The sequence below is a fragment of the Natator depressus genome, chromosome 2 (genome assembly GCF_965152275.1).
Source record: "Natator depressus isolate rNatDep1 chromosome 2, rNatDep2.hap1, whole genome shotgun sequence".
Lineage (NCBI taxonomy): Eukaryota > Metazoa > Chordata > Testudines > Cheloniidae > Natator > Natator depressus.
In genome coordinates, this window is record NC_134235.1 from 2,835,130 (window position 1) to 2,847,203 (window position 12,074).

Consider the following 12,074-nt stretch of genomic DNA (forward strand, 5'->3'; position numbering starts at 1 on the left):
GCGCTGGGCTAGTGCCCGACTCCCCGCACTGCCCTGCAGCGACGGGCGCTGCTCTCTGGGCTGGGGGCCCACCGACCACCGGCATCTTTCACACACCTCAGCACTCTCGGGCTCCCTGGCCCCATGTCCAATGGGGAAACTGAGGCACAGACAGGGACGGGACCTGCTCAGTGTCACGGAATCCCCTTGGTCACCTCTTACCCCGACCCACACATCCTCCTCCCCCAGTTGCAGGGCCCAGTTCAGCCAGAACAGCGCCGGGGGGCGGGGTGCATGTGTTTGATCCTGGGCTTTGCAAACCGCCCCAGCCCCCCCGCCCACACACAGCCCAGGGCTCGGAGCCACCGAACTGGTTGGAGTGCGACGTGCCCCACCTAGCGGGGGAACATGGCACGGCATCCCCGTGGCTAGGAGAAGGGAAGGCAGCAAGCCGCAGACCTCAGCCGGCGAGGCAGGGACTGGGCCCCCATTAGCCCAGGGGCCAGGACTTGCTCTGTCTGGGGGGCCGTGCAGGGCAGCTCGCACGGGGCAGTGCCATGGGCCGATACATTGCCCGATGGTTTCCAGCAGGCCGGAGCAGAGAGACGCAGCCAGGCCAGGCCCAGGTCGCTGTGCCCAGCCACACCTCGGCCCCAGGTGCCCCTGCCCTGCATGGCTGGAGCATCCCCCATGTCCCCAGCACGGGACAGGGATGGTCTCGCTGACCACCGCCCATCCCCAGCCTCCATGGACAAGCGCGCCCACAGCCTAGTCAGCCCCAGCCCTCTCCTGGCCAGCACCTCAGGCCTGGGCCAGCCCTCGGGGGAGGAACCGGGCCAGCGGGGTGATGCTCTGAACAGGCGGATCTGGGGGAGCCCGGAGCACTGCGGCAGCCTGGGGGCGCTGCAATCCCCAGGGCTAGCTCTGTGGCGGGAGAGGGGCGGGTTTGAGACCCCTGGGGGGTCTGGCAGCTGCTCCCTCCTGGACGTGACAGGGGGTCGGCCCCTTGCAGGCCCGGGGGCTCTTTTCAATTGGGTGGTTGGCACAGCCGTATGGCCGGTCGCCCAGGGAGCGACGTGGGAGGTGCCCGCCCTCACCCGGAGGAGGGACCATCAGACACAGCCTCTGAGGCAGGACGTGGGGCTGCTGGCCGGGCCGAGGTGCCCAGGCTGCTTCCCGCGGCCCCCCTCCCACAGCCCCCCATTGGTTCCATGTCCCCACCCAAGGGCCAGCTGTGGAGGGGCGGGGGGAAGCCTGGCTGGCTGTGGGGCTGGGAGGGGGGTGACAGTCGGCAGCAGGGTGGGGGAGGGATCGGGGGGGAGATCTGCAGGGTGGGCCCCAGGGCTAGGGATGGGGCAAAGCCCCAGTGGATATACTGCAGGGGCCGCCCCCACCCCCGCCAGCCCCAGAGTGGGGGGGACCAGCAGGGCCCCCCAGTGCAAACAGCTGCGAGCAGAGAGGGAGGCCAAGCTTTACTGGGGCACGGCCCCCCCCTCAAACCTGCAGGTCCCTGTCCCGCTCCAGCGGGGGCCGGTGGCGGATCACGTGGCGCGTGGACACATCCAGGTAGTCGAAGTAGTTGAGTTTGAGCTTGCGCGCGATCCGCCTGCCCAGGAACTCCATGTGCTGGGGGGCGACAGGCCGGGCAGGGGGCATGAGGCCGGGGCAGAGGCCCAGGGACAGTGGGTGGGCACCTGCGGGGTGGGGACATGAGGCCAGGCGAGGGGATCTGGACGGAGATGGGCGTACCCCCACCAAGCACCTGCCCCAGGGTGTCTCCGCATCCAGCATCCATGGCCCCTTCACTGCTTGACCTTGCCATGGGGCCTGGGAACATGAGCACCCCCAAACACCACCCCCCCACACACACTTGTCCTGAGAGCCCCATGCTCCAAAGCAGGCTCCGGCCTGCCAACAACCTGTGCAAACTCAGCTGGGCTAGCAGGGCTGTGGGTCAGGAGTGAGGGGCACCGGCAGGGCTTGGGGGGACCCAGGGTTGGGCTGGCAGGGGCTGTGGATTGGGAATGAGGGGCATGGGCAGAGCTGGGGGGGCAGGGCTGGGCTAGCAGGGCTGTGGGCCAGGAGTGAGGGGCACTGGCAGGGCTTGGGGGGACCCAGGGTTGGGCTGTCAGGAGCTGTGGGTTGGGAGTGAGGGGCACGGGCAAAGCTGGGGGGGGCAGGGCTGGGCTAGCAGGGGCTGTGGGTCGACCGGCAGAGCTGGGGGGCACCCAGGGCTGGGCTAGCAGGGCTGCAGGCCAGGTGGTGGGGCAGAATTGAGCTCTCGCTGATCTCTCAGGTTCACAGCGGGCTCGTGGCTGTGGTGGCGGCATGCACCAGGGTCCAGCGCGGTGCCCGGCAGAGCAGGGCCAGGCTGGGCTGCTCACCTCGTACTTGTCGGACAGGCTGGCCAGGGCCAGCACCTCCAGCCCGTAGCCGTTGATGATGAGGCTGTAGAAGCATTTCCCATAGGCTGCAGGACAGGACAGGCCAGAGGCAGCCGGTGAGGGGTGAGAGTCCCGTGCGGGGGGCAGCTGCCCCAGGCCCCTCTCCCTGGGCAGGGGCCATACCGTCCATCTGGGCCGTCAGCCGGACGTAGATCTGGTGTAAGGGCCCCTCCTCCCACAGCTGCCTCTTGATGTAGATCTGGTAGCAGCCCCGGGCGTGGTTGATGACCAGGTGCCGCTTGTGCATGGAGCTGAGGAGGAGCCAGAGGCCGACCAGGATCCCGTAGATGAAGAAGCCGGAGTAATCCTGGGAGACCTGTGGGGGATGGACCCGGGAGCCAAGACCCAGAGCTGGGGGGAGGAGGCAGGGCGAGCAAGCGAGAGAGACCTGCTGGTCACAGCTCCCAGGGTGGGAAAGTAGCTGGAGGACTTGGGGGTGAGGGGTCCCCAGTTAGCTATAACCCACCCGGGGGGGGGAATGGAAACGACGCCCTTTGCCTGGCCCCAGTCGGGGGGCTCTGGGGCACAGCCTGGGACCAGCCACGGGCTCTCCTACCTTCTCACTCTTGAGGTAGAAGACACCGCCCAAGACACAGAGCAGGAAGATCAGGGCCCCCTTCCACAGCGTGTCCTTGTAATACTCCATGACAAACACTGGGGGTGATAGAGAGAGCTCAGCATGGGGCCGGGACCCAGACCCACCTGTCCCCATGCAAGCAAGGCCCCAGGAGAATCACCACATTGGGGGGACAAGCCTGGGGCTGCCCCAGGCAGGCCAGCAGCAAGGATCAAACCTGGGACCTTCAATTCTAAGACCAGCCCACTCTGTCCCCTGAGCCACAGGGCCGAGCACACAATGGGAGCAGGCTGTTAGAATCATAGAATCATAGAATCCCAGGGTTGGAAGGGACCTCAGGAGGTCATCTAGTCCAACCCCCTGCTCAAAGCAGGACCAATCCCCAAGTTTTGGCCCAGATCCCAAATAGCCCCCTTAAGGATTGAACTCACAACCCTGGGTTTAGCAGGCCGATGCTCAAACCACTGAGCTATCCCTCTTCCCTTTGGCGTGTGCCAGTCAGCGTAAGGTGCCACAGGCACTCGCGCCAAGGCAGTGAGTTCCCTGGGGCAGGCAGAATGCCAGAGGGTTCCAGAGCAAGGAAGCTGAAGGGTTGCACATTTTGGAGCAGGGAAGGCAGCGCATTTGTGGGTTCCAGATCACAGTCTGGAGCAGGGAAGGCAGAACAAGTGCCGGTCCCAGAATGGGCTCTGCAGTATGTAATGCAGAACTCTTGCTGGCTCTGGAGCAGGAAGACAGAACAATTGTGGTTTCTGGAGTGGGGAAGGCAGAACCTCTGTGGGGTCCGGAACAGTTTCTGGAGGAGAGCAGACAGAAGCAGGTTCCAGAGCAGGTTCTGGAGTGCAGGAGCCAGCATGGCAGTGAGTTCTAGAGTGGGCTCTGGAATGGAGGACAGACGATTGCTATTTCGGAGAGGGGAAAGAAGAGTGTTTGCAAGCTCCAGAGCAGAGTCTGGAGCAGGGGAGGCTGGTTGTGGAGCTGGGAGGGCAACACTTGCTAGTTTTGGAGTGGGTTCTGGAGCAGGGAAGGCAGGAGGCGTGTGGATTCTGGAGTGGGGCAGGTTGAACATTTGTAGGTTCTGGAATGGGTTGTGCAGAAGGTTAGTGAGTTCCAGAGCAGGCAGGAAGCCATTGGGCTCTGAAGAGGAGTAGGTAGAGCACCAGTAGGTTCTGGAGCAGGGTGTGCAGAACATTAGTGGGTTCCAGAGCAGGTTCTGGAGTGCCGAAGGCAGTCTCATGGTCCCTCTTCATGACACACCAACCCCACGACGCTGCATCAGACACATCCTCTTGTGGGCATCTCAAACACCTCCAGGAGCTTTGGGTGACATGGGGCCATGTACCCTGGAGACCTCCAGGGCCTGGTGCCGGGGAGTGCTCCTCACCATTGGGCTGCTGCACCTGGAAGGGGTAATGCGCGTTCTGCTGCATCCTGCGGGCCAGGGTCCTCTCCACGTTGAAGAAGCTGAGGTTCCAGAGCACGAAGGCCCCTCGTAGCATGGCTGCTCCTGGGAGGTGGGCGTCTGCCCACACCAACGGGGGCTGTCAAGGGAAGGGCGAGGAGCCAGTCAGCAGGGAAATGCACCCTGTGCTACATACAGTGAACCCTGGAATTCATCAGGCCCATGTCAGCAGTGGGGAAACTAAGGCACAGAGCTGGGACGTGCCTCCACCAAGGTCACCCAGTGCGTCGGTGGTAGAGCTGGGAAAAGCCCCAAGAAGCCAAGCCCCAAGTTAATATCTCATGTTGCCAGCTGGGAGGATCCCAAAGGGCTCCATAGACTCTGTCCACAGCCACCACTTCCCCAGCCACTGATATGCAGCCACCTCTGGGGTGGGATGCAGCAGCTGCTTAACAGCCGCTGTAACACCACACAACAGTAGGGGCAGAAGAAGCCCCAATCTACTTGAAAATACAGGGGGAACTGAGAGGCAGAATGGAATCCCCCGAGCTGGGCTTTGGCCAGGACTTCAGCACGTCACAAAAACCGGGGTGGGATCTCAAAGGACCACAGGCAGTTAGGACCTTGGACTCATCTCTGTCAAAAGAGCACACCCAGCAGCAAGTACCCCAAGCATTGCTGACAGCAACACAGCACCCCCAGTGCCATGCTGGGGCATTGAGGTCAGCGCTGACTCGGAGAGGAGAGCGCCCCCTATCGAGCTCCCTGCAGCACAGCGCCCCTAGCACCACCTGGGTCCTGGGGGTCAGCACCGATTCTATCCTGAGAAGTCTCCCATCTAATAACTGACCTGCCCCAACCCTGCTGAGCCAGTACGAGCTGAGAACATCACAGCCCCAGCTGGGGGCTCCGGAGAGACACCCACTGCTGTACCCATGACCCCACAGAGACTCTGCCACGCTCAGCACAGAGCCCCCCGGTCCCAGCACTTGCCAAGTCACCTGGCCAATTGTCAGTTCCCCCTAACTGCAGGAGCTGGAGAGTGCCGGCTGGGGAACAGCGGGTCAGCGAAGACTGATTCAAGGGCCTTGTCTGTGGCAAGGGAGGCTCAACAGCAGGGCCCTTGTGGGTGGCGGGTGGCATGGAGTGCACTGCTGCGCCATGGCAACCGGCCCCTGTGGGCTCCAGAACAGGAGGACAGAATTCTAGAGAACCCAGGACCCCGTTTCCGTGGCAGCTATGCTCAGAGAAGGGCAGTGCCAAAGCAGGCCGTGTCTTCAGCCCCGGGCACCAGGCTCTAGAGGAGGAATGTGGGAGGGCATGGGAGTACAGGGGGGCTTGGGAGGGACTAGCACCAAGACATTGGGCAGCATGCACATTGGCATGTGGGGCTGGGGAGCAGCCTGGCTCCAGCTGGCACCCCGTGCTTTCCTCTCTGGCTCCTAGGGAGCCTTGCCTTTAAAAGCCAGGACCTCCTGGCTAAGCACTCAGCTGGCAACATTTCAGTGGGAAGGTCCCAGGCACCTGCTAGGACCCAACCCGACTCAGCAGGCGCCAGGCGTGGCCAGGCCAAACAGCACCTGCTGAGCACCCCTTACTCCTGGGGGAATTCTGCACCACTGCGCATGTGCAGAATTCATGTCCAGTGCAGAATTTGTTTTTCTGTGCAGAAAATACATTCTGCCTGAGAAGTGCTGCAGTTCTGCCTTTCTCCCACCAGAGGCTGCTGTGGCACCAGAACAGACTAACAGCTGACCACGGTTGCATTCATCACAGCACCCTACCCACAGAGCCAGGTTAGGAGGTGTGACGGAGCGGGACTGTTCTTAATGTTTCCTCTGAATAGTGTGGGGGTGCCTCAGTTTCCCCATGCAGTTCTTTAAGTATCTAGGTGGTGGGATAAGGGTGTATGATCGTTGCAGAGCCCTAGAGGGCAGGTGTGTGCAGGGGTCTGGACACAGAGAATGGCTGACACCCTGTTTCCTGGCAACTGATGGCCTGGGTCCTTCCCCCCTGCAAGGTGAGAGCTAAAGGGTTGGAGAACAAAGGAATCAGGTGACTTCCTGGCCCGGGAAAGGGACAAAGCCCAGGGGAGGAGGGGCTGGAGAGAGTTTCAGTTTGGGGCTGGCTGGGGACATGGAGTGAAGTGCAGACGTGGTTGTCTGGCTCACTGCCCCCCAAAATGGACCCAGCTGAGGGGTCCCATTCTCTGCACCTACAAGCTCTGTGTTAGACCATGTTCCTGTTGTCTAATAAACCTCTGTTTTACTGGCTGGCTGAGAGTCACATCTGACTGCGGAGTTGGGGGGCAGGACCCTCTGGCTGCCCCAGGATCCCACCGGGTGGACTCGCTGTGGGAAGCGCACGGAGGGGCAGAGGAGGCTGAATGCTCCGAGGTCAGACCCAGGAAGGTGGAAGCTGGGAGAGCTGTGTGTCCTGCAGACAGGCTGCTCCCAGAAAGGAGACTTCCCCAGAGTCCTGCCTGGCTTCATGGGGAGCAGTTCCAGAGCATCGCCCAGGGACTCCGTGACAAGAGGCACAGGATGTGTGTGTGTGGGGGGGGGGTCAGAGAGTCGTGCACATGGGGCTGCTGGGGGGGTTACAGAAGCTAGTGGGGTGACAGCATTGAGCCAGGGGCTGAGTGGGAGGGGGCTGCAGGGCCACATGGGGACAGGGGCAGATGTGCCTGTCTGAATGGGAGAGGCTTGGGATCAGCCAGGGTCTGCATGGGGGAAGCTCCCCAACAATCCCTCCACCCCCCCACAAATCTGTTCCATACTTCTCCCACCCACACCCAACACCCCTCCAGGTTCACTCCAAGGCTCCTTCTCCCTCCCTCAGCTCCACCAGTACTCCTGACTCCCCCAAGCCTTTGCACTGCTTTTTCTGGGGGGTGCAGGCAGTGGTGAGCTGGAGCCGGTTCGCACCGGTTCGCTAGAACTGGTTGTTAAATTTAGAAGCCCTTTTAGAACCGGTTGTTCCACAAGGGAGAACCAGTTCTAAAAGGGCTTCTAAATTTAACCAGCCAAAAGTGGCGCCTTAGGCGCTGACTCCACGGGTGCTCCAGCCCTGGAGCCCCCACGGGGAAAATTTGGTGGGTGCAGAGCCCCCACCAGCAGCTCCCCGCCCCGTGCCTGGCCCCAGCTCACCTCGCCTCTGCCTCCTCCCCTGAAGGCGCCCCCCGCTCTGCTTCTCTGCCCCCCCCGGCTTCCCGCGAATCAGCTGTTCGGCGGGAAGCCGAGGCAGGCTGAGAAGCAGGCGGCAGCTTCGCGCTCAGGCCCAGGGAGGCGGAGGCGGAGCGGAGGTGAGCTCGGATGGCGGGGGCCAGAGGAGGGCTGCCCATGCCACAGCAGGTAACCTGGGGGGGGGGGACGGCGCAGGGGCACCGCTCCCTGCCCCAGCTCACCTCCGCCTCCCTGGGCCTGCGTGTGAAACCACCACCTGCTTCTCAGCCCTCCCTGGCTTCCCGCCGAACAGCTGATTCGCGGGAAGCGGGGGAGGGGGGCAGAGAAGCAGAGCGGGGCGGTGCGTTCAGGGGAGGAGGCGGAGGCGAGGTGAGCTGGGGCTGGGCATGGGGCAGGGAGCTGCCGGTGGGGGCTCTGCACCCACCAAATTTTCCCCATGGGGGCTCCAGCCCCAGAGCACCCAGGGAGTCAGTGCCTAAGGCGACACTTTTGATGTGATCAGTGGGGGGAGCGGCCGTTCCCCCTGCTCCCTCCCTAGCTACACTCCCCGACCACCTAGGAGCCAGAGAATCATAGAATCATAGAATATCAGGGTTGGAAGGGACCTCAGGAGGTCATCTAGTCCAACCCCCTGCTCAAAGCAGGAACAATCCCCAATCAAATCATCCTAGCCAGGGCTTCATCAAGCCTGACCTTAAAAACTTCTAAGGAAGGAGATTCCACCACCTTCCTAGGTAACCCATTCCCGTGTTTCACCACCCTCCTAGTGAAAAAGTTTTTCCTAATATCCAACCTAAACCTCCCCCACTACAACTTGAGACCATTACTCCTTGTTCTGTCATCTGCTACCACTGAGAACAGTCTCGATCCATCCTCTTTGGAACCCCCCTTCAGGTAGTTGAAAGCAGCTATCAAATCCCCCCTCATTCTTCTCTTCTGCAGACTAAACAATCCCAGTTCCCTCAGCCTCTCCTCATAAGTCATGTGTTCCAGTCCGCTAATCATTTTTGTTGCCCTCCGCTGGACTCTTTCCAATTTTTCCACATCCTTCTTGTAGTGTGGGGCCCAAAACTGGACACAGTACTCCAGATGAGGCCTCACCAGTGTCGAATAGAGGGGAACAATCACGTCCCTCGATCTGCTGGCAATGCCCCTACTTATACATCCCAAAATGCCATTGGCCTTCTTGGCAACAAGGGCACACTGTTGACTCATATACAGCTTCTCATCCACTGTAACCCCTAGGTCCTTTTCTGCTGCCGAGGACCCGTCAGATGCTTCCTGGGAGCTGCACCAGGTGAGCCCTCCGGAACTCCCCACCTCACCCCCCGCCAGGTCCCTCTGGCTCTTAGGGGTAGGGTGGGCACCCACTATGGTGGCCCACGAGACCCTCCTGCCTGGTTCTGGGGACAGGGGAGGGGGGTGGATGGGGCAGGGGTCCTGGGGGGGCCATGGGTCCATTCTTGGGCAAGCTAGGTCCCAGCTCTAGAATGGGGACAAAGCTTCTTTTCTCCTGGCCCCAGGTCCAAGTTGAGTTGGCATCACACTGGCTCCTTTGAAGGCCTTTGAAATAGCCATATACAACCCCTCAACCCTGGCCTGCCTCCCGCTATCCTATTGGCCTTAGATCTCTGCACTCAGGATATGGCTGGGCCTTCCAGAGAAATACAGGAGCAGGGCCCTGCCCTGGGAGATCACAATCCCCCCATCCCCCAGGACTCACCTGCCACCTGCAGAGCTGGCTGAGAGGAGGTGATGCGGGGCCTGCCCAATCTGGGCACAGCTGTGTGTATGTGTGTGTGGGGGGGGGTTGGTCCCTGGAGCGAGGGGCCAGGGAGGGGAACTGAGGCACAATGGAAGGGGAGGTCGGGGGGGTCCCTGGAGCGAGAGGCTGGAGAAATCGAGGCAGAGTGGGGTGGAGAGGCAGACAGGTTACCCCGCCCATACGGCTCCGGCCCATACTTTGGAGCCCGGTCTGGGAGCAATCAGTTCGGTTGGGCTGGGGGGCAGGAACAGCAGCAGCTGCTCCTCCCACTCCTGGGTGGCGGAGGCTGGTTTCTGCAGGTAACTGGACTTTTAACATCCAGGCAGCTGGGCTGCCAGTTCCCCTTCTCGACCAGATGTTCCCCTCGAAAACCGGACCCCTAGCAACCTTACCCCTGTATCTGACCATCTTCACTGGAGGGGGTCGAGTGGGGTCTCAGCCAAAAGCTCAGAACTAGCTGACTGTCGTGGCCATTGCAAGAGGTCTGGACGGGAAACGACTTGCGAGGGATGTGATGTGCAGGGTCCTGGCTTTCCAACCTGCTGAATAATAGACTCATAGACTTTAAAGTCAGAAGGGACCATTATGATCATCTAGTCTAACCCCCTGCACAACGCAGGCCACGGAATCTCACCCACCCACTCCTGTAACAAACCCCTCACCTATGTCTGAGCTACTGAAGTCCTCAAATCGTGGTTTATAGACTTCAAGGTTCAGAGACTCCTCCAGCAAGTGACCCGTGCCCCACGCTGCAGAGGAAGGCCAAAAACCCCCAGGGCCTCTGCCAATCTGCCCTGGGGGAAAATTCCTTCCCGACCCCAAATATGGCGATCAGCTAAACCCCGAGCATGTGGGCAAGACTCACCAGCCAGACACCCAGGAAAGAATTCTCGGTAGTAACTCAGATCCCACCCCATCGAACATCCCACCTCAGGCCATTGGGCAAATCTACCACTAGTAGTCGAAGATCAATTAATTGCCAAAATTAGGCTATCCCATCATATCATCTCCTCCATAAACTTATCAAGCTTAGTCTTGAAGCCAGATAGGTCTTTTGCCCCCACTGCTCCCCTTGGAAGGCTGTTCCAGGACTTCACTCCTCTGATGGTTAGAAACCTTCATCTAATTTCAAGTCTAAACTTCCTGAAGGCCAGTTTATATCCATTTGTTTTGTGTTCACATTGATACTGAGCTTAAATAATTCTTCTCCCTCCGTGGTATTTATCCCTCTGATATATTTACAGAGAGCAATCATCTCTCTTCTCTGCCTTCTTTTCGTTAGTCTAAACAAGTCAAGCTCCTTGAGTCTCCTTTCATAAGACAGGTTTGCCATTCCTCGGATGATCCTAGTAGCCCTTCTCTGTACCTGTTCCCGTTTGAATTCATCCTTCTTAAACATGGGAGACCAGAACTGCACACAGTATTCCAGGTGAGGGCTCCCCAGTGCCTTGTATAACGGTACTAACACCGCCTTATTGCTACTGGAAATACCTCGCCCGATGCATCCCAAGACCGCATTAGCTTTTTTCATGGACATATCATGTTGGCAGCTCATAGTCATCCTGTGGTCAACCAATACTCCAAGGTCCTTCTCCTCTGTTACTTCCAAGTAATGTGTCCCCAATTTATAAAAGAAATTCTTGTTATTAATCCCTAAATGCATGACCTTGCACTTTTCACTATTAAATTTCATCCTATTACTATTACTCCAGTGAAACTTGTCACCTGAGCAGGCAGGTCTGAGCTATTAGGCCATGCTGAGAACAAGGCACAGCCATGGAGACAGCCGGGATTTCCTGGCTGGCCTGGCCGGAGAATTACAGATGGGAACCCCAGGCGAGCTCCTGGGCTCAGAGCCACTAGCCTGTGACTATATAAGCAGAAGTGGTTCTCCATTACAGGACAGACTTTGTCAGGGGACGGGGGAAGGTGTCTCATTAACAGTGGGCCCGAGCTGCAAGGACTGGCCGGGGGTGAGAAATCCCCTATTAGACAGGACAGGAACTTGCTAACGAGTGTCGACTTTTGATTGCGTCTTTTGTTGTTCCCTTGCCTGGAACCTTACGTTTCCAAACCCTTCTACTTGCTTTGATTTGAATCTCTGGCTCAGGCTCTGTTAAATAAACTTCAGTTTGGTTTCACTAGAACCCTAAGTGCCTGGTGCTAAGGAGCCTGATGAACTGGGGTAAGACCTGTGAACTGGGCTGTTGTGTCCATGGAGGTAGCAGGTCAGTGTGCACTGCAGGTGTCCAGAAGACAAGGCACTGGCCACTCGGGTAGAACAAGGCAGGGTGTGTAAATTGCTGGCCTGTATAAAGAAGGAGCCGGGCTGGGGAAGTTTCCCTGGGGGGCACAGACAGGGCTCCCTCCTGCTATGAGCCAGTGATAGCGATTCACCCCAGAAACCCTGACAAGTGCCACAACCTAGCCTAGGAATTCAGCTCCGGAGAGGCATGGGCCAGAGAGGTGGTCTGTGTCCTGGGGTCCTCCAAGCCTCACAAAGCCCCTGGTGGAGAAACAGGGTTACAAAAGCCATGTGTTTGCTGGAATCCACTGGCCTTGGAGGGCTGCAGCTCCCCACTCCTCCTCCCCCCAAGGGCTCTGACTCCCTGCCAGGCTGCAGCAGCGGGCAAGTCCCTCCCCGCGGTATCTGCGCCAGGCCCTGGGGACAGACCCACGAATTCCCTGCAGGAACAGCCCTTTATTCTGTAGCACCGGGCGC

The 12,074-nt window shown here is 59.6% G+C and overlaps 1 protein-coding gene across 1 annotated transcript; it reads right to left on the bottom strand.

Annotated features, from left to right (window-relative positions):
- Positions 1-1,298: 1,298 nt before the first annotated feature.
- Positions 1,299-4,499, bottom strand: CATSPERQ (catsper channel auxiliary subunit theta). The gene is made up of 5 exons (XM_074946708.1): positions 4,385-4,499; positions 2,980-3,077; positions 2,547-2,739; positions 2,364-2,449; positions 1,299-1,605 (listed from the first exon to the last, which is right to left on the bottom strand). The coding sequence occupies exons 1-5, from the start codon at positions 4,497-4,499 to the stop codon at positions 1,474-1,476; spliced, it is 624 nt and encodes a 207-aa protein (XP_074802809.1). The 3' UTR covers positions 1,299-1,473.
- Positions 4,500-12,074: the final 7,575 nt, after the last annotated feature.

Bases quoted from the DNA above. Each gene is read 5' to 3' on its own strand.
- CATSPERQ (XM_074946708.1), bottom strand. From the start codon at position 4,499: ATGCTACGAGGGGCCTTCGTGCTCTGGAACCTCAGCTTCTTCAACGTG. The intron at 2,740-2,979 runs GTAGGAGAGCCC...CATCCCCCACAG, and splicing joins TCTACCTCAAGAGTGAGAAG to GTCTCCCAGGATTACTCCGG. The intron at 2,450-2,546 runs GTATGGCCCCTG...CCTGTCCTGCAG, and splicing joins GCTGACGGCCCAGATGGACG to CCTATGGGAAATGCTTCTAC.